This window comes from Cajanus cajan, chromosome 2, assembly GCF_000230855.2.
Source record: "Cajanus cajan strain Asha chromosome 2, NIPB_CcT2T_4, whole genome shotgun sequence".
Classification (NCBI taxonomy): Eukaryota; Viridiplantae; Streptophyta; class Magnoliopsida; order Fabales; family Fabaceae; genus Cajanus; species Cajanus cajan.
In genome coordinates this window covers 75,362,077-75,389,682 of record NC_138518.1, presented here as the reverse complement: position 1 = coordinate 75,389,682, position 27,606 = coordinate 75,362,077, and the positions used below count along the sequence as shown (strand labels likewise).

Sequence of the window (27,606 nt, the reverse complement as noted above, 5' to 3'; positions counted from 1 at the left end):
ATATATATATATATTCATATTTTTTAATCAAATTATCAGTACACGAGTTAAAAATATTTAAAGTAAATATTCATATTTTTTAATCAAATTATCAGTAACACGAGTTAAAAATACTTAAAATTTACTTTTTATAGTTTTATATCATTAAAACCTTACCTTATTTTCTATTTAACATATGGAATGTATGATAACACATTTTAATAAGAAGATTTCATTTTTGATAAATTTACTCTTATTTAATAATAAAAGTAAGTTAAATTTTAACTTATTTTATTTAATAATTTATATTTTATATAAAGGATGACTGATAATAGGTAATAAAATCATAAAATTATTATCATTCACTTAAATTTATATAAAAAGGATAAATCTATAGAATGATTTTATAAATAAAAGGCATATTAATTAATTATCATTAGAGAACCGAAAACTAGAATTTAAAAAAAAGGTAATAAAAACGATGGCGGAACTCGTCCATTGTCACGGTTGGCCACCCCGCGGTGACGAATTAGCGTAGCGCACACAATAGAGACGATAGCGAAAGGGGATCCTTCGATCACAACGCGAGAAAATGGCTGTAATTCCTCGCAACGCGTTCACTTACTCGTTACATTTCCTTCGGAGTTCCAACTCCAACCTTCACCTTCTTAACTTTGATTTTGGTTAGGACTCGTCGGGAACGACGCTCATGGATCTGATAACGGCGGACCCTGCGCCGGCGCCGTCGTCGGCTGCGTCCGCTTCTGCGGCACCGGCGCCGCCGGCGACTTTGCCCTCGGCGCTGGGGAAGCCACACGTGGAGAAGAGATCGAAGAGAGCCGCGCTGATGCAGATCCAGAACGATACCATTTCCGCCGCCAAAGCTGCTTTGCATCCAGTTAGGACAAATATCATGCCGCAAAGGCAGAAGAAAAAGGTACCGCGATTTCGCCTCTTCTGCAAGAACTCGCGTTGCTTCATAATTGATTTGTTGTGCCTATTTGATCAGTTAGTTTTCAACCTTTGCACATGTACTTGGAGGCGCTGTGTTATTATCAAGTTGAATTTAGTTGATGCGATATCGCTCTTAAGAGACTCGTCTTTGATAATATTGATAGTGTCAGTGTGTCATAGTGCATAGTTTTGTGCGTTTGATCTGAGTGCGTTTGCTTTTGCAGCCAGTTTCGTATTCACAACTCGCGAGAAGTATTCACGAGCTAGCTGCTACTTCTGATCAGGTGAGTGTCGCGATTTTCTTTGCGAGGCTATATAGGCTTTAATGGTTGGTGTGGAAAGTGGAAATGGAAACTCTCTCATGCTTTGTTTTGGACTGTTAACTTGGTTTCAGAAAAGTTCTCAGCGGCAGTTAGTGCATCATGTGTTTCCAAAACTTGCTGTGTATAATTCCGTGGATCCTTCATTGGCCCCATCTCTTCTCATGGTATGCCTTGGTGCCTTTGAACTTTAATGCTTTCTTAAGTTGTTTCTGGTCTTCCCTTACGTAGTATATCTCAATTTTCTTGAACCGGAATGCCTTCTTGTGAATTGTTTTTCGTCCTCAATGTACCTTGTGTTTCCCTTTTGACTTATGAGATTAGAACTTTAGGTGTGTTTTTGTAGTTTTAATGGCAGGCCCTGCTGCTGAATTTGTATACTATGAAATGTACAAATTATATCGAACTGAATTTTCCTTATGGATTTTGTTTACCCTCACTTTATCTTTTGACAAAGTTTTGTATCTTTTATCTGTTCTGTAGCTTAATCAGCAGTGTGAAGATAGAAGTGTTCTCCGATATGTCTATTACTACCTGGCCAGAATTTTGTCTGACACTGGTCCCCAAGGGTTGAGCACAGGTGGTGGGATACCCACTCCTAACTGGGATGCTCTGGCTGATATTGATGCAGTTGGAGGTGTTACTCGAGCTGATGTTGTGCCAAGAATAGTGGAGCAGCTTACTGCAGCATCCACAAATGCTGAAACTGAATGTGAGTAGTTACTCACTTTTATTTTTTGATGGCTTTAATAATTTTAAGCATGAGGTTGCATATGTGCATATGCATTTGTGCATGGGCATATATGTTTTTACCTTGAGTTGAGAAAGAGCTATAGTTTCTTTTGGGTTGTTAATTTGAATTTTATTATGTACAAATATCCTTAGAACTCATGTGGAGTGAATGAGTTCTCATCCACTCCTTGTTCACTGCAGTAATTTTGTAAATGGATTTACCCAAAGATGTTAAGAATTTTGAATCAATAAGCTTTGGCATATATTTAGATTTTAAGCTGTTAGTTCACCAGAAAAAGACATTTGTTCTGGCGTGTCTAGTGTCCTTTACATAAAATGCATTTGTGAAGGTAGACAAAGTTAGGAGATAATTGTTTATGGAGAGTCAAAGCATAAAGTGAGATTGGTACAGTAGAGGAAAGAAAATTCAGCAAAATGAAAAATTCCATTTTAGAAGGGAATGTCTGGATAAAAAGAATGAACAAAATAAAGAAATTGGATGAGATTATGCTGACTGGACAAGGGTACTAAAATGGCATGATTGATGCACCCTTTTATATGTTAGACTAAATTGCACTTTTAGTCTTCCTATAATATTCAATTCACAATTATGGTTTCTCAATTTTTAATTTTACAATTTTAGTCCCCTAATTTTGGTCTAACGGTTAAATGTTCATTTGCTAATTGTTATGTTAACTATGGCTAAACATTAAGTAAATGACGTGACAGTTGATATTTAATAATATTTAGGCTAAATTGCATTTGTAGTCTTCATTTTACCCTATAAAAATAGATGAAAAGGGGTTAAAAATGAGGATCAAAAGTACAATTCAGCTTAAATATTAAATATTAATTGTTACGTTATTTACTTAATGTCAGGTTAGGGTCACATTGCAATTTTAACTATCAACGGATGAATATTTAATGGTTGAATAAAAATTGTGAATTTTACAAAATTGGGGAACTAAAATTGTGGATTTAAATATTGGAAGACTAAAATCATGAATTAGATATTATAACGGGACCAAAAGTGCAATTTAGCTTATATTTTAATTGTGGAGCATTGCTATTCTCAATATTGCCTTTGAATTGGGGTTTCCATTTTTTGTAAAAAAAACTCTCTATTTCACAACAGAAAGGAGGAAAACAATAGAGACTAAATTTAAGTTTTCTGTTATGTAATTGAATAGTGATGGTGATATATAATTTGCAGTCAACAATTTAATTATTTATTTGGATGGATAAATGAATGATTAATTCTGCTTGCATGAAAATTATTTGAAATTATAGTTTATTGTGAGCAGGATGTTTCTTGTATTCCTTTGATTTGACTAGAAGAACTTTAGTTGAAGCTTCCTTAGTTGTATTGTAATCGATGCAACTGCAATCAGTATTTTGGATTTTGAATCTCAATGTATATGGCACTGTAGCCTTATTGTTTTTGAAAATGCAATAATGCAGTACAATGATACATGACATCCAGAGTTAATATAATAATTACCTAAATCATTTGATTAAAGCATTGTAATTATGCAGATAGAATGAATTTTTTGATTTGGAAAAAGTGATTTTGGCCTGTTTGGAAATTAGTTTGGTCATCTTTTTAAAATAATGCATGAGTTTTAGTTGTTGAAGTATGTCTTCATTTTGAGATTATGTCCTAATTCCTGTTCAACTTATGTTTTGAAGTTCATGCTCGAAGATTGCAATCCTTGAAGGCACTTGCATATGCTCCTTCAACCAACTCTGATGTTTTGTCCAGATTGTATGAAATTGTATTTGGCATACTAGAGAAGGTTTGTGCTTTCCTATTATCTTAATTATGTATATTAGATGTTGACTTTTACCCATTTATTTTTCATTATTCTTGTAGCTACCTCTGTCCAGAATAAGTTGTTTAAATCTGTTGAAGTGTTTTGGGAATCTTGGGTTGGGTATACCTTAGAGTTTGGATTTTTTCTTTTAATTAAGATTTGTGTCTTTGGTCGGAAAAAGAGGGCAACATTGTGTGGAAGTGCACCATATGTGCTGTCATTTGGTGTCTTTGGCTGAACTGAAATCTGGGTATCTTTAAAGGAAAATCATTATACCTACAATAATTTGGGAAAAACAATTTTGAAGCCTCTTTAATGGTTAATGCATGGTTTCTTTGAAAGAGTTCCATTGGCTGACATGCAAAGGGATTGTAGAGCTTCATTATTTTGTTTTCATTTGACACTGCCTTTTCAATGTAGTTATTCTCCTTTTATTGCTTTCTCCGTAAAAAAAGTTCTTTATAAAATTTAAAAAGAGTTTTGAAATTAAGGTACTTGAGCTTTCTTCACTTTTTCTGCCATTAATGATTTTAGGTTGGTGATACTCAGCAAAAGAAAAAGAAAGGCATACTTGGGGCTAAAGGTGGTGATAAAGATGTAAGATCATTGCTTTGTACTTTTTTTCTTTCTTTTATCATGATATATGTATTTTTTTCATTAAATTTTGAACTTAAGTGCATCTCTTCAATATCTTATGGAACTGTTTCCTCTTGCCATTCAAAGCAATGCAAAATTCTAGGTTCATAAAAATATAGTGAGAACAAGCTATCACAGCAACTTTTTGACACATCTCTTCCTCATAATACAATATTCTTTTACTGGAAAAAACAACAGATCTTGACATTGTACGAGTCTTTATATCGCATGTTACCTACATAAAGTTTCCTAAATATATGTTAATCCTCAAAAAGTAGGAGATTAATGTATAGTAGAAATCCAATCAAGGTGATTTTCCAAAATCTGAATGACAACTTCTCACAAGATTAAATTTTGGAGCCATCGACATCCTACAACATGAGAAAATGATAAATTAGAGGTTTAACACTGGGATGAATATCTCCAGGAACTCACTTGTGTATCACAGATATGTCTTTGAATACCTTCTCTATTAATCAGACCATAATGCTAAATCTTTTGACCAAAGATTCTTACAGTTAAATATTTTTCAGAATAGTTGTTTAGCTTCCTTGTGGTTTCTTGCTAATTGATTCTATTGGGGATTTTCTTTGTCAAATATTCAGATGGGGTTCCTTGAGTCTGAAATCTATAACTGAAAAGATCCTTGCTAAAAGGAGGAAATACAGTTGCCCCAGAATTCTTGATAGCTGGTACTGACAATACTGCATCTGAAGCACCAACTTTACCGATATGATATGACAGATTAGGGGATATGGCAAATTTTTAAAATTACAGGACATGACACAATTATAATCAAACATAAAATTAGTATAAAATTAATATAAAAACAAATATGAAATCAAAAGATATAATCAACATTTTAAATGTTAGTGAGTCTGCTTATCACAATTTTCCTATCTGTATTGGTATAAAAATTCAAAAGACTGAGAAAATATTGTAAAATAAATCTAGAAGTGTTGACATATACACATGCTTGAAATAGATATGACACAACACTACTGTGCTATTTTGAATTGTCTGTGCTATTTTATGTTACATCGTTAATACACTCACTCAGGCTAGAGACTATTGGGCTTGTACTGTGGATAATTTACAGGGCCACATACCTAGTTCTGATATTCAACTATTTATTAGAAAAATGATGGTAGAAAATTGAACTCTGGACCTCTTGGTCATAGAGAATTCGATACCATGTCATCAACCAATAATCCCAAAAGCTTAAGTTATTATTGGAGTATATCTTTACTCCTTCGTATTGTATTATTTTTATCCTTGTATTAGTTTGCTACCTGTTTGTTAATTTTCTGTTTTCTGTTCTGGTTACCTGTTCAACAGGTCAATGTATCTATAGCTTCCTTTGAAGCTATAGATACATATAAATAGACAAGATGTAATGTTGATCAGTTAGTGAAAATATAATTACTTTCTCTGCTAAACTGCTTCCGCCTAACCTCTCTTCTTCTCTCTCTCTCAATTCTCTCGTCACAATTCTCTGTTACTTGATAGTTATTAGGCGAATACACTTGAATGATATTATATTACATCTCTGACATGTTATTATATGCTTGATCATAGTCTATTATCCGAAGCAATCTACAATATGCTGCCTTAAGTGCTCTGAGAAGACTCCCTCTTGATCCTGGAAATCCAGCATTTCTGCATTATGCTGTACAAGGGTAAGTTACTCCTAGAACCAAAACTTATATAAAAAATAGTTCATGGCCTCTCTTGGAGCAATTTTTTACTTCTTGCTTTTCTGGAGCTGGCATTAACTTTGCATAATTTATGATTAGTTGCGTTCTGGTCCATAGTTCTCAAAACTAAACAGAGTTGACTACAGGATATCATTTGCTGATCCAGTTGCTGTGAGGCATGCACTGGAAATTGTTTCTGAAATAGCTACAAGGGATCCTTATGCTGTCGCAATGGCCTTAGGTAACAATGCACATTTTCATAATAATTTTCCATTAGAATGGTGTATCTTCACATATTATTTTGTAATATAGTGTTAGAAGCAAATTTCTCCTAAATTCCCTTAATCTAATGCTTCCTGGACATTCTTATGCAGGAAAGCATGTGCAGCCTGGAGGTATTATTGGATCTTCTTCGTTTCCTGTTTCCTTCCTTTTGTTGTGTTTGTCTGATTATGACATTGAAGTGACATCTTTATTCAGTAAAAAAACCATTTAATGACTAAGAACCAATTTTAAATCAGTAAAATATGTCAAAACTATGGGTGCTTTTCATATACATTAAGGTACACCACGAGGAAAACAACAAAGGACAAATGCTTAAACGACATGAGAACTTTTTATCTGTGCTTTGTTTGATGGACAATGGGTAACACAAGCCAAATAATGTGAAATTTACTATAACACTCTTTTTAATATTAATTATTAATTATCTTGATACAATTCATATTGTAATATATATTATATACATACCAACATGTTGTTGGTCCAAGTGAAACTAGACTTAAATCTCTTAAGTAAAGTTTCGATTTTGAGTCTTGTGGATAAAAAAATGTGGTTGGGAGGTGAGATTCTAACAAAGGTGTCTTAACAAAGTATATGGAATTGGGTATATTCTTTGTGCTTGAAAAGGTTCTTAACAAGTCATTAGTTGTCTCTTAAGTAAAGTTTCAGTTGAGTCTTGTCTTGCCTTATCTCTTTGCAAGAGGCTTAGTGAGGATATCAACAACTTGAGCTTGAGCAAGAACATAAGAGACAACTAGTGACTTGTTAAGAACCTTTTCATGCACAAAGAATATATCCAATTCCATATGCTCTCTTCTGGAGTGTAGAATAGGATTGTAACTCAAGGCAATGGTACTTTGATTGCCACAGTAGATGACCGGTGTATGAACACTAATTTGTAGTTCTGATACTATCTTAGAATGTGAATTATAGGTCTAATTCAATCCTACAAAATCGGCTTGTAAGGTGAGGGTTGTCCCCCACATATACACTCTTTAAATGCTTTATCTGTGATAGGGGGCCCATAGTTAAGAGGGTCTATGTTAGGAGGAAAAGGGGGGACAATTAGTTATTATGTTAACTAACTGATAGCTGTTCTGTGGAGGCAGTTAAATTGTATAAATATGAGAGAATCATAGAAGTAGGTAGGAAAATAGTGGAATAATTCTAGAGAGATAGGCACTCTCGAATTTGCCCTTTATCATTGTATTCTTTCCTTCTGGTTTGCATTGACCAACAAGGGTTCAAGAACAATTTTACAACAATCTTTCGTTTCTTTCAAATCTTTCTTAATACCCAGTTGAGATCTATCAATCTGTAATCTATGTAAGACTTGGATTTTTCTCAATAAATATATATTGTAAGTATATAATACAATATATAAATATATTATGTATACATATTGTAATACAATATATAAATATATAATACAATATATATTATATATATGCGTATTGTAATAAACTTCTGTACAATCTTCACAAATCACGTTCAACTAGGTGAAAACAATAATTTTAAAATTAGTTATATTTTTTTGACATATTAATAAAAACTGGTGTTTGGGGTTTATTGAAGATGATTTGTGAGGATTGGGGTGTTTGTAATACAGTTATTAAATGAGAGAGTGAGGGGTGGGAGAGGTAGGGGAGAGGGAAAAAAGCGGCGAGGGGCAAAAATGGGATTTTAGTCTTTTGAGTATTTTGCATTTGGGACAAAAAATTGTCCCATGGTTTATCATGTAACAAAAAATTGAGATTTTGTCCTGTCCGTTTCATCTGATTTCTGTTGTCCCATGATCTATTTTTAAATCAAATATATAACAGTTATCTATTTGTATTATTTAATATTTTATTTTTTAAGCAAATCATATGGGCCTTTATATTACTTAACATCTGTCTCATAATTTTTGCGTGTATATGGAGAGGAACTGCACTTTACATTAGGTAAAAAATAAACCATAGTATCAAAATTCATGTGAAAAACTTCTGCGTACTTTAATTACTGAGTTTTTCTGCTATCTTCTTGCTTCATCTGTAAGAAATAAGGCTTTGCGGATTTTAATAACTTGCTATCTTTATGCTGTTTCACAACAATTAGATTGTTTGGTGATGGTTATTTGGTCTATGCAGGGGCTTTACAAGATATTCTCCATTTGCATGATGTTCTTGCTAGAGTTTCTCTAGCAAGGTTATGCTCTACAGTATCAAGGGCTAGGGCTTTAGATGGTTGGTGTATTAAAAAGATGTTGTTTGATGAAAATTGATCCTTGGGAAATTTGCTATGATTTAATTTCTATTTTGTGTGCATGTACAGAGAGACCAGATATTAGATCTCAGTTCAATTCAGTGCTCTATCAGCTTCTGTTGGATCCCAGTGAAAGAGTATGTTTTGAGGCGATTTTGTGCGTACTAGGAAAATACGATAACACTGAGAGGTGCAATTTATGTCTTATAATAATAGTCTTTATGCCCTCCTTATCATATTTTTTAACTTTGATTGGCTACATTATACAAATTCCACACAAATACTACGTTAACCTTCAGTGTTATGAATTGTGATTGGGTGGGATGTAATCTTATTATGTTTGCATGCTCTAGGACTGAGGAGCGTGCAGCTGGGTGGTATCGTTTGACCAGGGAAATTCTCAAGTTGCCAGATGCATCATCAAAGGAAAGTTCTAAAGATAAATCACAGAAGACGAAACGTCCTCAGCTTCTTATAAAACTTGTAATGAGAAGGTTCAAAAAAACATTTATGTATTTCTGCATGCATGTCTATTTTGTCTTGATGACCATCAAGTCATTGACTCGGGTGTAGTAGAAACAGTCTAATCACAATGCACATCATGTATTATTTACTCCTGTTCAGGTTAGAGAGTTCTTTCCGTAGCTTTTCTAGACCCGTGCTTCATGCAGCAGCTAGAGTTGTACAGGAGATGGGGAAAAGTCGGGCTGCTGCCTTTGCTTTGGGCATACAGGATGTTGAAGACGGAGCACATGTCAATACATTTGCTGATGCTTCAGATTATAATGATTCAGATGAAAGCACACATCCCGAAAGTAATGTTTATTTTATGTGTTTAATGTTGCAATGTTGCAAAGCATTGTAAACAAGGCTTTTGGCCTTTTTATTATTATTATAGATACATATAGTTACAAAGGTTCCTTAATATTAAATAATTATATCACTGTTAAGAGATACAAAACCAATCTTGGGCCTTAACAAAACCACTGAAGCTTTTAGGAGAGTTGATCCTTGACAATCGTAATATTTTTCCTAGGTTCTAATAAGCTATTATCTTCATGATCTTCCCTTCTGGTTGCTTTTGTTGTTCCTTTGGTTGAGCTATTCTTTTCAGATTGCATTTTTAGATTTCTAATGATGTTATAGTCGTTGGTTCTGATTACTTTTGTAGAAACTAAGACATAGAGATTGGTATAGTTTTGTATAATGTATTCACTTGATTAGGCTGCTTGTGTCTGTAGTTGTACTGCACGATGGAGATTAAACTGTGTGTTTTCATTGCTGAGTAACAACTCTTCCTTCAATGATTTTGGGCTTGGTTGCTTTCTATACATCAAATCTAATAGGGATCTCCCCATCCACATGATTTCTCTTAGAATTTGGGCTTAGGGCCTAACCCTTACTGAACCCCATAAAGCCAACTTGTAAAGTGAGAACTGTTCAAGCCTTGTAAGGACTACATTGATTATATCTCTAGTTGATGTCAGATCTCAACACACCCTTCATGCCCAAGACTGATCACTTGGAGTATGGACAAATGCAGGTGACCGAATAACACCATCACCTCACACTTGGGAATAGAAATGTAGAGTGTATGCATATATGAGTGGCCTAATAACAGATCAAGGATAGATTCCGATACCAACTTGAATAGAAAGAATATTCTCCATTGATGTTCACATGTCTATGTTCATTGTTTATATAAAAGTATAGGTAAAAAAGGAAACATTAAATCCTAATTGATCCTATAATTATGTTAACTAGGAAAGTCTAGATCATTGTCCAAATTACTGTAACTAGGAAAACCTAAATCATTGTCTTAATTATGGTAACTAGGAAAGCTAATAATTACAATAAAAAAGGAATAATAAATGCTAATAAATAATTATAGTCAACAACTTCATTGAGGCATTTATGCTTGACAATATTTTTCTTTAATACTTCTACAGCATTGTGATTTATACTGCTGATGTTTTATTTTGGTATCTTCTAGCATGCATATAAATCCGTAGTGTTACATACTGATTTGGTTGATGCATATAATAGATGAATGGGTTGTCTTACCATTTATGTTGAATTATTATCTTATTATATACTTAATCGATACTTTGACATAGGCATCCGAAGAACTTCTTCAGTATCTAATGGAACTGCTGGAAGAGATACCGTTGTGGGTATGTTGGCTTCATTAATGGAAGTGGTACGGACAACAGTTGCCTGCGAATGTGTTTATGTTCGAGCGATGGTGATCAAGGCATTAATCTGGATGCAAGGTCCAATTGATTCATTTGATGAACTAGAATCTATAATTGCATCAGAACTTTCTGATCCAACTTGGCCAGCAGCACTATTGAATGATGTTCTACTCACTTTGCATGCTCGTTTTAAGGTAAATGGACTTTCTCTTGCAGAATGATATATTAGGGTTAAGCACAGACTGCACAGTTAGATTTGTTAAACAAAGCATTACCTGAAAATGAACAATCAATTTGGTTGAATTTTAGCAATATCTTTGCTAATAATATAGATTGATTAGCTGGCTGTCAAAGACCATCTATGTTAACATTTTAATCTGTTAAATAAAGGCTTAAGGATGGTTTTATACCTTGCATGACCCCTTCATGTTTTTGAACCTGAAGCATGGACAATGTGTTACTTCTTGCAGTAATTTAAGTTTATTTTAAAAGACTGGAGAAGCAAAGGTTGAACTCTTGATCACTTGGTCATGGAGGCTTTAATATTGTGTCAAAGACCAACTCTCCTAAAAGCTTAAATTGTTTGGTGAAATGATCATTAATGGTTTTATATCTAACACTCATTTTCTTTTAATAATTTATTAGTATATTTTATTCTGTAAGTTAATAAGTTATCATTTGTTGAAATATGTTCAAATATTGTTGTCTTTGTGCATTTCCCCCCATGCACTGCAAAAAAATTAAAGCCATGGTGCTTTAAATGAGGGGTACGAGCTAGATGTCAGTGAGATTTAAAAATGTGTTTTTCTGATGAGACAACAATATCTTGTTACCAGTCTTCCTTAGAAACTTTGTATAACTTAATGCAAGCAATGGATGTATGTGCTTTTGTATTCATGCATACTGGAAAGCATAAGTTTGCTTAATAGTTATTTCAATTTTACTTTGAAGGCTTCTCCAGATATGGCTGTTACTCTTCTTGAAATTGCGAGAATATTTGCTACCAAAGTTCCAGGAAAGGTTGATGCTGATGTGTTACAACTTCTTTGGAAGGTCAGTTTACCTTGAAAGTTTTTTCTAATTGATGTGTGTTTGGTACACGTCTGTTTATAATGCAGTGGTCAAATGATGATGAGTAGAGAGAAATACAAACCATAAGATTTGCGAAGCATCCACTTTACATAGATGCAATGATGCATGCACGCAGATACCCAGTTCATTTGATCATTTTTCAGTTTCCTTGATGATTTCTGACTTAAAAGGGTGATTGACTAAATGAATAGTCTGTTTTCAGACTTGTCTTGTTGGTGCTGGTCCTGATGGGAAACATAAAGCTTTAGAAGCAGTCACAATTGTACTTGATCTACCACCCCCGCAGCCAGGGTCAATGCTTGGTATTACTTCAGTGGACAAGGTTTCTGCGTCTGACCCAAAGTCTGCTCTTGCGTTACAAAGACTAGTCCAAGCTGCAGTAAGTATTGCTGTTTACTCAGAAGACCTTACTCATTCTTTGTCTTCTGCAACTCAATAAAATGTCAAATTAAGTTTCCCTTTTTTTTTCTTACAACTTGTGCTTTTAGGTATGGTTTCTTGGGGAAAATGCGAATTATGCTGCTTCTGAATATGCCTGGGAATCTGCTACCCCGCCTGGTACTGCACTGATGATGTTAGATGCTGATAAAATGGTGGCTGCTGCTAGTTCTCGTAATCCTACTCTAGCTGGTGCCTTGACAAGGCTCCAAAGGTGTGCATTCAATGGCAGCTGGGAGGTATATATTACCCATTTGGGTGGTTTCCCTTTCTTTACTTGTTAGTTGTTTATTACCTCCATTTCAAAATTTGAATTGATTTTTTAAATTGCATTACATTGCACTATGAGAGCAATGATATGCTTTATTAGTATACAGTAGTGCTAGTTGGCCTCGCCAAAGTTTTTGTCTGATTCAGCCTATTAGTGCATATTTTTACCATATGGTTATTTGTTCTAGCTGTTTAACTTAAATATTCTCTGTTAAATGGACATACAGATCCGAATTATTGCTGCTCAGGCTCTTACAACGATGGCAATTAGATCCGGTGAACCTTTCAGGTTACAGATTTATGAGTTTCTGCATACTTTGTCGCAAGGTGGTCTGCAGTCACAGTTGTCTGATATGCATCTTAGTAATGGAGAAGATCAAGGAGCAAGTGGTACAGGCCTTGGAGTTTTATTAAGTCCTATGATAAAGGTTCTGGATGAGATGTATAGAGCACAAGATGATTTGATCAAGTGAGAGCCAGATCCTAATTTTGTGCTTGCTTCAAATTTGATGAACCTGATTACTAATTCTCATGAACTGCTTATGAATAGGGAAATACGCAATCATGACAATGCTAAGAAAGAATGGACTGATGATGAACTGAAGAAACTATATGAAACCCATGAAAGGCTGCTAGATCTAGTTTCATTGTTTTGTTATGTTCCTAGAACAAAGTATCTACCTTTGGGTCCAATAAGGTACTAATTTATTGAAGTTGAAGTACATTCTGTATTTGAGCTAATTTTGCATATTACTCATGTTGTATCTAAAGAGACTAGGGAGTATTGGATTTCAGTGTAAAGGAGAGAAGAAAGTTGAGATGGAAAAGACTATATTATTGAATGGATCTGAATTACACTGATACAAGAGTATATAAGGGGAGGGAAAATACTAGTGTTCAGTTGTAACTGAACTGTAACAGAAAGGTAACAGTCTAATAAACCAAGGAAAAATAATACAATACAGCAGGCTCATAATAAAAGCCTGTGCACCCATTCCTAATACACTAAAAGCATTATTCTAACAAGGAGGCTCTTCTGCATACAAGGGAGTGTGTTGGAAGGATAACTTTTGAAAATGGGCTAAGAAACTTTGTTTTGGTTTTTGAATGTTCATATACTTTGTGGTTCTGATTTTTTATCTTTATTTAAAGCTTTGTCCTCAAGTTCATTAGGCATTTGTATAAGTTATAACCTTAGCATATTTGTATCTTAGTCATAAGCTTTGGCATGTTTGAAAATAAATCTGATCTTTATGGGTTTCTAATTTCTCTCAATCTTGGTGAGAACATCTTCCAATTAATCTCACTTGAATTGGTGAAATTAGTGGTAATGTTTCTAGATAAAACCTTCTTCCTAATGAAATGACAATCTATCTGTTAGGTTCTCAGAAATGACCGAAAGGAAAAGGGCATTATTTGTCCCTAAGTTTATTGAATCTTTAGAAAAATGATTACACAAAGGAGACTACCCCGTTCACACTGGGATCTGTCTAGTTGGTGACTAACAATAGCAATCCATTCTCCTCTCACCCTAACAGAGGACCTATTTAAAGAAAGCTGAAAACTAACTAATTATAACCGTGAACCTAACTAATAGGTCAAAGGATCAAATAGGTTTAATTCCTATTTGTACCCTTCTTCCTATAATACACTCTTAAGCTTCTCTTTATCTCCTGTGGTTCCTGATGTCTAACACTATCTCAATGTGTTTGGTCTTCTGATGAAACACTTGATTTGACGCAATATACAAGGTTGCCTGATTGTCACAAATGAGTATCATTTGTGCACACTCCCTAAATCTATTCTTTGAGTAGTTGTTTGAGTTAGATTATTGGCAAAAACCTAAGTCCCATATCAATTATAGATAAGACCAAGATAGAATATATAAGTAAGGGACATCCTTCATCTTACAAGTCGATTTTGTGGGATTGAGTTAGGCCCAATTTCATATTTCTAAGAAAATTAGGTTCACACGTGGCTGAAGCCATGACTTGATATTCAGATTTTGCACTTGATTTTGCATCAACGCTTTTCCAAGAAATCAAATTATCGCCAACGTTAGAGTGGATCTTGTAAGTAGGAGAGCCGGCCCAATCTGCATTTCAGTATCCCACAATCATGTATGGCATTTTTCTTCATACAGGAGACCTTTTCCCAAAGCTCCTGTAATATATTTTGGGATGCAAAATACCACATACATTCCATAGTCCTACACAAGGTGAGACAATAAACTGACTTATTGCGCTGACTACAAAGGAGATCTGGTCAAGTAACAATGAGATAGTTCTGTTTTTCCACCAGTCTTCTGTACCCTTTTAGATTTGAAAATGACTTGACTTGGCAGAAATTTGGCATTAGGATCTATATGAGTGACCACAAATTTAGCACCCATCAACCTTGCCTCCTCAAAGATATCCATTGCATACCTTGTTTGGGAAATCACAATACCATTCTTGGATTGTGCCACCGATATTCCCATGGAGTATTAAAGTTTGCCAATATCTTTTTGTTTGAAAATGGTGACAAAGATACTTGTGCAACACCATGATGATTACTGCCAGTAATAACCATGTCATCAACATACACAACTAAGTACTACATTTTGTGGGTAAATAACAATAAAAAACTAAAGGGTTAGGTTAGATTCACTCTGTCTTACCAAGCTGTTGAACTGCAATACTAAATCTACCAAACTAGTCCTAAACTAGGAGTAGGAAGTGACAAACTCCAAGTCTTGATTATTTAAGACTTACACGGATTTTTTGAGACAACAAACTAGTCCTAAAAACTTCCCTTGAGCAACAAATAAATCAGCACGTGGGATGCATACACATAGTTTCTGTATATTTCTATAGATCCCATGTTTAATTTAGTTTAATTAGGATATAAAACATGTTACTCTATCAAATATTTATTTTGATACTTGTCATTGTTATATTTTAAGCAAAAAATATTTTGTTAAAAGGAGAGGCAAAAGTGAAGGAGACCCCTTTTCTATAGTAATGGTAGTATAGATGACACATCTATGCGGTTCCTTTCATAATTTAATCATAATGTTTTGGTTAAATAATGAAACATTTATTTGTTGTGGCTGTGTTATTGGTGTTATTCTCTGAATATGATTTTCTTCTAAATTTTTTGACAGTGCCAAACTCATTGACATCTATCGTACGCGGCACAATATTAGTGCATCTACTGGTTTGAGTGATCCAGCTGTTGCCACTGGTATATCTGAACTAGTCTATGAATCCCAACCGCCACCCGCCGAGCCTGATACACTTGATGAAGACCTAGTAAATGCTTGGGCAGCAAACCTCGGTGATGATGGCTTATGGGGAAACAACGCGCCAGCAATGAATAGGGTATAAGTTAGATAATTTATTTCTTTTTATCTATTTTACAATCCTTCACACACACACACACACATATATATATATATATATATGTGTGTGTGTGTTTCTGCAAAATATGAAATCAACTAATTAAACCTTTGAATTGAAAGTTTTTATAAAATCAATTAAGTTTATAAAATTTATGTAAATTAAAAACAACTTGATATTTCATTGTATTAGTTTATTTTGACGGATAATAAATTATTTAAAATTTAACTAGATGTTTACTGTTAGATAACATACCAGAAAATGTCGAAATTATGTGAAACATTATATACACGTTCAGCAAGATAATATTAAATGATTGAACAGTTGGATTGGTTAATTTCAAATTCTACATAAAGTTATTAATTCGCGTAAGTGCAAAATAATGAGTTAAAATAAAGTGATGCATTAAAAAACCCTTTAGTTTTTAAATTATAAGAAATTTTGTAAACTTAATCTACTCTAAATTTCTTAATATTGTTGGACACGAGCATTTAATGGTTATTACCCTTTGGAGTAGCTTAGTGTTTAGCTGATTTAATGTATCTTAGGAAGTTCTGATGTTTTAATTGTTCTCTTGAAAATATAGTTACTTATTATCTTTGGAACTGTTTTTGTTATAAATAGATCAATTTACTGAATGAAAAACATACTCAAGCACATTCAAAAGGTTTCTTTTCTCATTTTCTCACAAATAAAATGGTTGGTCTGATAAAATCTAACATCGGTAAAATGTTATTAGAGGTGTCATCTTATCAAGTTTGGACACTTGGTGTCAATTGATCTTGTCTTTTAACAGTTAGCACACACATTGCTAGCCTCCTCACCTTCCTCGGGAGATTAGCGTGCTTCATATTGTATTTTGGACTAAAACTCGTCTCTTTTTGTTAAAATAACTTGATATAATGGACAATATTGTCTTTTTACTTTTTAAAATTTAAATATTTTTAATATTTTTAGTTACGACAACCACATTCTCCTTTTCCTAATTTTCTTTCATGATCATGTTCCCATGCACTGCCTAAGGAAAATTACCTTTTCTGATATTTGTATTTGAAAATTAGAAACTCTTTTATTACTTGACTCTTAAATTTTCTTATTTGTAAAGAGGGATGCCAGACTAGCAAACTGCAAATTATTGAGTGGTGATTATCAACCAGCCTTTACATTTTTGTTATAATCGAACACTTGAATCTGAATAATTTTCATGTTATTGAATTGATGGATACAATAAAATAAATAGGCATAAAACATAATCAATCCCTAAAGTTTAGGGATTTAGATAAAACTGACTAAGGAAACTAAACTAGAAATTAGGAGAGGATAAACTAGTATATCTAAACTATATCTTATAGAATTATCTTAACACTCCCCCTCAAGCTGGAGCATATATATCATATGCATCTAGCTTGTTACATATATATGTTATCCTAGGACCTCGTAAAGATTTAGTAAAGATATCTGCAAGTTGATCCTTGGAGCAAACTGAGGAGGTCTTGATGATACCGGAGAGGATCTTTTCTCTGATGAAATGGCAGTCAACCTCTATATGCTTTGTTCTCTCATGAAAAACTGGATTAGAGGAGAGGTATAAGGCTGACTGGTTATCACAAACTAGTTCCATATGACCAACCTTGCAAAACTGCAACTCTTGAATTAAGAATTTTAGCCACAAGAGCTCACATGTGGTGTGAGCCATAGCATGATATTCTGCTTCTGTACCTGATCGTGCAACAACCCTTTGCTTTTTACTCTTCCATGAGACAAGATTACCACCCATGAAGACACAATAGCCTGATGTTGATCGTCTATCACTTGCATCACCTGCCCAATCTGCATCTGAATATCCAACAATGTTTGTATGTCCTCTATCATTGTAAACAAGTCCTTTTCCTGGAGATCTTTTGATGTATCTAAGGATTCAAACAACTGCAAGCCAATGACTCTCACAGGGAGAGTTAAGAAACTGACTTACAACACTCACAGGAAAAGATATATCAGGTCTGGTCATGGTGAGATAATTTAATTTTCCCACTAATCTCCGATATCTCCATGGGTCAGGATAAGGCTCCTCCTGATTAGGCATAAGCTTCACATTGGGATCCATGGGAGTGTCAACTGGCTTACAATCTGTAATTCCGGTCTCTTCTAGAATATTAAGGGCATATTTTCTCTGAGAAATAGCAATACCGGACTTTGACTAAGCGACCTCAATCCCAAGGAAATAACGTAGGGGACCTAAATCCTTAGTTTGAAAGTGTTTAAATAAATGTTGCTTCAGAGCCTTGATGCCCTCCTGATCATCACCTGTAATCACAATATCATCTACATAAACAACAAGATAGATAAATCTATGTGTCAATGAGCGTCTAAAGAAGACAGTGGTCTGCCTCGCAGCGGATCATTCTAAATTCCTGTATAACTTTGCTAAACTGACCAAACCAAGCACGAGGTGATTGTTTGAGGCCATACAAGGACTTTTGTAATTTACATACAAGACCAGACCCCCCTTTAGCAACAAACCCGGGAGGTTGATCCATATAAATCTCCTCCTCCAAATCACCATGTAAGAAGGCATTTTTGATGTTTAATTGAAACAAAGGCCAATGCCTCATAGCAGCCATGGCTAGGAAGAGACGAACTGAGGCCATCTTTGCAACTGGAGAGAAAGTGTCGCTGTAATCCAAACCATATACTTGCGTGTATCCTTTAGCCACAAGACGAGCTTTCAATCTATCCACTTGTCCATCAGGGCCCACTTTAACATTAAATACCCACCGACAACGAACAACAGATTTTCCAGGTGGAGGTGGGACAAGTACCCAAGTGTGGTTGGAGTCTAAAGCTGTCATCTCATCAATCATTGCTTGTCGCCATCCTGGATGGGTTAAGGCCTCCTGTACTGTCTTGGGAATGGTAATAGAGGAAATAGCAGAGACAAAAGCATAATAGGTAGGAGACAAACGATGATATGAAAGAAAGTTATAAATAGGATGAGGATTACAAGTAGAACGACTACCTTTACGAAGAGCAATGGGCAAGTCAACTGAGGTAGGTGGGGCCGGAGTAGGTGAGGAGACTGAAGCAGGAGTAGAATCACACGGCTCAATTGTAGAATCATTGGGAGGAACAACAGTATGTGGTCGACGCTCATAGGTTATCCCAAATCGGTGTAGAGGATTTTCAGATCCTGGTAGTGTGGGAGGATCTGGTGCCTCTAAAGTAGCAGGTGTGGTAGGAGGCACACTATGATCAAAATGAGGAATAGGCAATACCTGAGAGAGGAGATCTGAGTCAACCGGAGAGACATCTGTGGCAATAAAATATGGTGTATCTTCAAAGAAAGTGACATCTGCATTGGTGTAAAATCGATGCGTAGCAGGAGAGTAACAACGGTACCCCTTTTGGATACGGGAGTATCTTAAGAACATACATTTGATGGCCCGAGCAGACAACTTATCACGTCCTGAGAAAAGATCATGGACAAAACAAGTACAACCAAAGACACAAGGATGAACAGAGTAAAGGGGTTCCAATGGGTATAATAGGGAATGAGGTACTTGATCATTCAAGACAGACGATGGCATTCAATTTATTAGATACCCTGCAGTGAGGACAGCATCGCCCCACAACTTTGGGGGTGCATTGGCATTCAATAAAAGAGTACGAGCAGTGTCCACAATATGTCTATGTTTTCGCTCAGCTATACCATTTTGTTGAGGTGTATGAGGGCAACTAGATTGATGTAGAATGCCATGAGAAGCCATAAATGATTTGAAGCAATATGAAAAATATTCTTTAACATTATCGCTTCGTAAAATCCGAATTACTTTGCCAAATTGAGTTTTGATCTCCGAATAGAAACTTAGGAAAATATTGAATAATTCAGAACGATTTTTCATCAAAAATATCCAAGTACATCTAGAAAAATCATCAATAAAGGTGACGTAATACCTATGCCCCAAAAGAGAAGGAAGACGATTAGGACCCAAACATCAGAATGAATAACATCAAAAGGAGACATAGCTCGAGTATTAACACTATTAGGAAAAGAAGCTCTAACATGCTTTCCTAATTGACACGACTCACACTCTAAAGACTCTAACCGTGAGAGATGAGGTACCATTTTCTTTAATTTATTCAAGTTTGGATGACCCAGGCAACGGTGGATTAAACCAGGAGACTCAATAGATGCACATATGGTAGAGGTAGAAGGCTGAAGGTAGTAGAGACCATGTGATTCAGATCCGGCTCCAATCGTCTGTCCCATACTCCGGTCCTGTATCAAGAAAGAATCAGAAGTGAAGGTTATGACACAGTTTAGTGACCGAGTCAACTTACTTATAGAAATCAAATTAAAGGGACATCCAGGAACTAGTAAAACAGATTTTAATGGTAGTGATGGAAGAGGTGATATTTGACCAATACCAGTGGCTTGGACTTTTGACCCATCTGCAAGAGTGATATGATGTGGAGTTTTAGGTGATGATAGGTTACGGAAAAGGGAGACATTACCAGTTAGGTGATCAGAAGCACCGGAGTCCAAAACCCAAGGTCCAATAGACGTAGAATGAGAGAGACAAATTGTAGAATTACCAGTATGAGCAACAGTGATGGAGGAAGGGGCCTGTTTAGTCGCCTTTAGTTGAAGATACTCTTTGTAATCATCGGCAGATAATGTGATTGGATGATTGCTCTTGGGTTCAATCTTGACTTCTAGAGCCGAAGTCGGAGATTGAGCCACTTTAGCTGTCTTTCTCGGAAAGCCATGCAAGGAATAACACTTGTCTCGTGTATGCCCATCTCTTTGGCAGTAGGTACAATGGAGGTTTCCTCTACCCCCTTTACCACGAACACAACCTTGACCACGCCCTCGACTTCCACGGTCAGTTGAACTAGGGATAAAAGAAGAGGGTGTGCCATTCTTGGAAATCTCTGCCATGAAGAGAAAAAGGAGAAGAACAACAAAAAGAACACCTCCAAACAATCCCGAAAGACCTCCGAGACAGCAACCAAACAGTCTCGAAATTCCGTGGCAGCACCCAAACAACCACAAAAATCCAAGCAACAACCAAACTGTTAGAATAGTGGATTAAGCCTAACTCAACCCTACAAAACCGGCTTGTAAGGTGAGGGTTGCTTTCCACTTATATACTATTCAATTGCCTAATCTCTAGTCGATGTAGGACTTGGGTTTTTCCCAATACACCTCCTCACGTCCAGCACTATTGGGCTTGGTACGTGGATAAATGGTGGGTGACCCTTTTTAATGATCTAGGATAGGTGGGACTTGGGTTTTTTCCCAATACACCCCCTCATGCCTATGGCACATGCATCAATGGTGGGTGACCCATTTAAAGTGGATCTAAATGGCTCTGATACCATGTTAGAATAGTGGATTAAAACAAGAAGAGGGAGGGCCGGCGAGTCCAACAGTGCAAACGGCGTCGCAAACGGAGGCTTGGAGGGCGGCGCTTGAACCCCACGCGCCGGCGAGCTTTTCTGACAAAAACCGCGCGTGAGACACCGTTCTGGAGGCGGCTCGCGACGGAAAGGCCGATCGGCGACCTCTGAACACTCAGGCGGCGTCAACTCCGACAACCGCTGACAAAATTCGAAAAACCCTAGATGCCTTGGTGGCGGCTGGGTTAAGGTTTCCAAACCAGGACCAGAATGCTCTGGTACCAACTTGAATCTGAATAATTTTCATGTTATTGAATTGATGGATACAATAAAATAAATAGGCATAATACATAATCAATCCCTAAAGTTTAGGGATTTAGATAAAACTGACTAAGGAAACTAAACTAGAAATTAGGAGAGGATAAACTAGTATATCTAAACTATATCTTATAGAATTATCTTAACCCGAACTATTAGCTTTTCCATTTGGTGATATAAGAGATACAAATTGCGGATTTTCATGCTATTGTGAATTGTGATATAAGTCATGTAACAGAATTCATGTTTTGGAATACTGCCGTGGGTATTGATTGAAAAGGTCGAAGCATTAAGAATTCAAATAGACATTTTACCCAATTTGTTCAAATTTTTTAACAAAGAAAAAATGGGTTTGTAAACACTGAGTTTCTCCTAATACACCCCTTGGTGGGTGGCCCTTTTAAATGATCTAGGATATGTGAGTCTTGAATTTTTGCCAAATACACCTCCTCATGTCTAACATTATTGGACTTTGTGCGTGTATAAATAGTAGGTTACCATTTTTAAATTGATCTAGGATGCTCTAATACTATGAAAGTGGATTTGAGTTTCACTTAATCCTACAAGATCGACTTATAAGGTGAGGATTGTCCCTCACTATATACACTATATTGACTGTACCACTAATTGATGGGGGAATGTCCAACAAGTCCAAATCAAATGTAGATGATGCTAACTTTCACATGAATGTGTGGAGGTTAGCAATATGTGTGTTTGCAAAATGTAAAGCTAATATTCCTTGAGATTTGAAACTAAGTTGACTTTGAATTGAATATGCTTTTCTTCTTTGGATTTAGGTAAATGAATTTCTGGCTGGTGCTGGAACAGATGCCCCAGAAGTTGATGAAGAGAATATGATCTCTAGGCCTTCAGTTAGCTATGATGATATGTGGGCAAAAACACTTCTAGAATCTTCTGAGCTAGAGGTAAGGATCAAGCCAGATCCTTTTTATGTAAGATGCATTGGGTCTTAAATTTTATGGTTCGTATCACTCAAATCCATTCCTTGCAATAATAGGAAGATGATGCAAAGTCAGGATCATCATCTCCAGATTCAACAGGATCAGTTGAAACTTCGATATCATCCCACTTTGGTGGAATGAGCTACCCTTCACTGTTTAGTTCACGGCCATCACAAACTACGGTACCAAATATTATGATTTGTATTGCAACATGTACCATGCTTCTAATTTTATGCTATTTGTAGCCTTTTATATTTGATATTTTATGCGTATTTTTTAAGCCATGAGAGGACTGATACACTGCATAGCATTCTAATTAGATGTGGGAATTGAACGGTTAAGTTTAGTGAGTTAGAAAAATAACTTACAATTACATTGTTCCTGGATTAGAGATTACAAACTTCCCAAAATATTCTAAAATCAGGCTGCAGGTACACAGGGAATTGTATTTTTTTTTTATACGTGAAAACAATTTAAGAAATGGACTTCATCATCAGGATCATGAAATCAATGTTTATGTGTAGGCAATTGGCCTTCAGACCTCATTTTTTTCTCTTTAGGGACTGGTATAATTGTCATCTTTCTGTATAGGTTTATCTTCAAGTTGTTGCTAGTGGGTGAAGATACAAGGTATGGTGGGAGGGTGAAATCACATAATTTGGGGTAAAAAGCACTTTATGCCATAAAATGTTACTTTTTTTTTATCTGTAGTAAAATATTACTTTAGTTGCACTTTCCACCCACACATCAACTTAAGAATAATGCACCCAAATTTAACACAATTTATTATTTAATAGGAAATATTAATGGAGTCAAGTGCAGATGTTCAGTTGGGCACATCTTTAGTAGAAAAATGTTAAAAGACCAAAAAAGTTCTTTATCAATGAAAGTTTCCATACCAGAGTTTGTTTACCTTCTTGTTACCTTGCACATGTTTGTCACTAACTGAGTTGCTTTAAGTGTGCCTTTATTCATTCCCTCGTCAGAAATGGTGAGGTTGCATGTGGCTCACAAATGTTGTTCCTTATGTTATACATTTGAATTTCGCTAGGATACATTGTTCATTTTTGTTAAGAAACCCCTTTGAAAAATTCATTGCATTATATTGTATCAAGAACCACAATGGATTGATCTGATGGTTTCATTAGATTTTCTTTTTCAATTATTTTAAGAAAATACGAGAAGCTTTTAAAACACTAAAAAGTTTCCTTGCACCAGTTCCCACAGATGAAAATATGGAAATATACTTGTATACTTGGCTTGGAGATTTCAGCCACTTCAAGAGTTTTGGATGAACAAATTTCATTTCCATTTATAATTGGTTTGCAGTTTTAAATAAGATTCCAGATTGCTATGTTGACGTGACCCCTTTTTGCATTACTAATCTAACGAACCAACTAGATTAACATGTAACTCATTAACACAACTTTTTCATGTTTACGTGCTTGTCAACTGTCATCAATATACCCTGTTTGGAGGCAAAATTTGATAAAGGAATTTATTGTCTTTTAGATATGGTTTTAGTCAAAAATCATGTGAACTCCATATGCAATGTAACTGTTAAATTAACTATTAACTTGGATGGAAAGGGAAAATTATAAAAGTATTAATTTAGGGTGTATTATGCTTAAATTGGTATTCAAGGGTTGAAACTGCAACTCAAGTGATATTTTAGGGTGGTAAAAACTGCCTTTTTACCCCATAATTTGTAATATAATTGTTGGAATTACTATGGGGTTTAGGCAGGGAAGGAGAAAAAGAAATAATATAAACTCTAATATGGTAATAAATTGCTATATTATCATATAGTGATGTGATACAAAATACTACTTTGTAGTCCCGTTTATACTAATACTTAACTCTTAATTCAAATTAAAAAAGATTAAGATAAGGTTCTTAAAAAGATAAGATCCTGAAAATTGTGCAGCATAATCATCGCTAGAATCACATAAATTATGTTAATTTATTGTAAGTCATTCTCTCCCTTAAGATGTTTTGTAGATATTTTAGTACTTAGGCTGAAGCTTAAAAGCTTTAAACATATCACAAACAAACCCCTGGATAAAAGATGAAAATAGCACAAATAAAGCTAGCTCCATAATACATGCTTGGAATACAACTCAAAGATGTACTAGAGATGCCAGAGATATCCAGAATGATCATTAGCCTTATGGAAATTTCTTGGTTAGCAATCAACCATAGCAAGGACCAAACTTCTCCAAACAACATTCGGTAGCTTCAAACAGCCAAAATGTTTTGGGAGGTCCAAAAAATGAAATTGAAACTAAAGTTGTCGGCAAGGAGAGTGACTTTGGGTCACCAAACAAGTCCAGAGGCAGTAAGTAGATGCAATCACTAGAATAGGGACAACTAGTAGCCAAACAATTTTAACAGCATAGTGGAAGCCGAAATGGATCAAAGCATGAGTTCAACACCTAAACAGAGTAAACTGAAGGGAGTGACAGGAATCCTGAGAATATATAATAAAGTAACATGGCAGGAAGAAATTTTGGGATTTTGAACTATCCTAATTTACTATGCATCGTTTGCCCCCACTGTGATATTTTGTAAATATTCTAACAATAATTTTGCATCAAAGAGTTCTTAATTTAATCACCTTACCTTGAAGATATGTCATCACATATTCATTCACTTTTTATTGAGCCATAACTTTGTCACTGTCAACTTCTTTTGCATATGAAATTACTTAAGGAAATCTAAATTATCTATTGCAGGATAAGGCACCAGCAAGAGGTAGTGGTCCCTCTATATATGAGGGTCTTGGTTCTCCGGTAAGATCTCTTTGCCTGCTGTTTTATTTTCATTTTATTCTTGTAAAGTTGTAATATAGTTTTGATATTAAATCTCGAAGTCTTTTCAGATAAGAGAAGAGCCTCCGTCATACTCATCCTCTGTCATGCAAAGATATGAGTCGTTTGAGAACCCCCTAGCAGGGAATGGATCGCACAGTTTTGAGTCTCAAGATGATGAACGAGTTTCATCTGGAAATCCTCAATTTGGAAGTGCACTTTACGACTTCACAGCAGGAGGAGATGATGAAGTAAGTTGATTTAAAATTTTGACCATAGATGAAAAAACCATCAGACTGGCCATTTTAACTGGAACATTTGTGATTGATTAGGTAGGTTAGGTCAGCAGTCTAAACAATCCAAAAAATTGAATAAAAAAATCTATGCAAAACCAGTTGAACCATTGCCAGAAAACCCAAATTGTTCCTTCTCTTTAATTTTTTGATCTTAAATTTTTTATTTAATCTAAAGACTTTTGAGACAACCATTGTGACTTGAAATCAAGAACAACACAAACATAAAGAAAAAGGTTTAGTAATGTTAGAAATTAGAAATCAACTTCTAGTATGGGTAATAGAGACTGAAGTTCCCCTACGGCGGCAAGAATTTGAACTGCAGCTGTACAATGCAATGCTTGCATGCGTGTAGATCTCGACCTGAAAAACAAAAATACACAACACTCAAAGAAAAAGGCTAGTAATATTAAAAGTGAAGTCCATTTGTTGATGACTATTATTTAGCCCTTTTATTGTTTATTTTTTTAATATGATCTTTCAAGCCTACATTGTCATTTTATGCTAATTTAAAATTTACACTGTTTAATTTTATTTTAGCTTATTACTCAACATCTATATCTATAACAAAACAATAGATAAAGTATATACTTTTTTCCTCAACTGCTTTGGGTCTTCATTTTTAATGGGACCATATTATCTTTCATATGGAAACTTCCATTAAATAACTGCACATTACCTTTTTATTGCAAATGAAAACTTGCTACTACTCACAATTTTTTTTTCTCATCTCTTGTTTTCCATTTCACTCCAAAACTTTCATCTTCTCACAATTATTATTAAAATATATTTAATTATCACCAATTCAACTACAGTCACACTGATGAACCATAAATCTTTGTATATTTCACTATTCAATGACTAGTCTGGTTTTTGAAAACGTTGATTTTAGCTTTGATCGATTTTATGCATATTCAATATTTCTTTGGACTGGGCCTTTCGGTCTATTGTGTTCACTTTGTTGATGTATTATTTAGAGGCAGGCTAATTTAGGTGTAAACATTAATTAATTTCATTGTTTTTCCTGACAGTTGAGTTTAACCGCCGGAGAAGAAGTTGAGATCGAGTACGAAGTAGATGGCTGGTTTTACGTAAGCAGAGATTTAGATAACTAGAATTTACATGGATTCCTCATGTTTTTAATTATGCATAAGATAATCAGTTGTTGATTGCCTACTTTTGGGTGCAGGTTAAGAAGAAACGACCTGGCAGGGATGGCAAGATGGCAGGACTGGTCCCTGTTTTATATGTTAGCCAATCTTGAATTCTGTATGTAAGCTGTTGTAACTTCTGAGTCATCCAAATGACTTTTTTTCTTTATTTTGTCCTTAGTATTGCTTTCTTCAATAGTTTCCATATGCTTCTGTCCTATGCCATCATGGTGGTTTTCCTCCAAAATTTCTTGTATTTTGGTCCCCGGTTTGTCAAGTTGTATGCTATCCAAGTATCATATTCCATGCTAATTGCTTTGCGAGTGTTTGTTTAGTCATTATTCATCATACTAGGGCCTAGGGGTTTCAATTTATTACATACAGCTATTGGAAGTACCATCTACAAAAATTACTTGAATGAGTGTTTGTTATTATACAGGGAATTTCATTATAGCTAGTGAAAGTTTCATGATTTTGAAGGCAGCATTTATCATCTTGTCTTGATATCTATTCTGTACTTGCATAATCTTAATAACAAATTCCTTCGAGCTTTATTCACAATTTCCTTCTTCCAGTTAACATGTTAACTTTTATTGGTCCAAAATGTGATGTGATTAATTACAAATATCTTAACTAGGG

At 35.1% G+C, this 27,606-nt stretch overlaps 1 protein-coding gene across 1 annotated transcript; it reads left to right on the top strand.

Moving 5' to 3' along the window:
• The first annotated feature begins 417 nt into the window (after positions 1 to 417).
• Positions 418 to 27,453, top strand: LOC109818461 (SH3 domain-containing protein). The gene is made up of 27 exons (XM_020383939.3): positions 418 to 577; positions 668 to 916; positions 1,158 to 1,217; positions 1,328 to 1,420; positions 1,737 to 1,965; positions 3,675 to 3,781; positions 4,334 to 4,396; positions 6,014 to 6,114; positions 6,279 to 6,373; positions 6,507 to 6,527; positions 8,544 to 8,639; positions 8,728 to 8,848; positions 9,012 to 9,152; positions 9,283 to 9,473; positions 10,776 to 11,047; positions 11,805 to 11,906; positions 12,148 to 12,324; positions 12,434 to 12,622; positions 12,881 to 13,122; positions 13,204 to 13,350; positions 15,799 to 16,015; positions 22,549 to 22,677; positions 22,770 to 22,895; positions 25,449 to 25,505; positions 25,595 to 25,774; positions 26,848 to 26,907; positions 27,006 to 27,453. Exons 1-27 carry the CDS (start codon positions 572 to 574, stop codon positions 27,078 to 27,080), a joined length of 3,546 nt encoding a protein of 1,181 aa, XP_020239528.1. The 5' UTR covers positions 418 to 571; the 3' UTR covers positions 27,081 to 27,453.
• The last annotated feature ends 153 nt before the right edge of the window (positions 27,454 to 27,606 follow it).

Excerpts from the sequence above, each read along its gene's own strand:
- LOC109818461 (XM_020383939.3), top strand. Across the intron at positions 6,374-6,506 it reads TGCTGTCGCAATGGCCTTAG|GAAAGCATGTGCAGCCTGGA; the intron begins GTAACAATGCAC and ends ATTCTTATGCAG. Across the intron at positions 8,849-9,011 it reads AAATACGATAACACTGAGAG|GACTGAGGAGCGTGCAGCTG; the intron begins GTGCAATTTATG and ends TGCATGCTCTAG.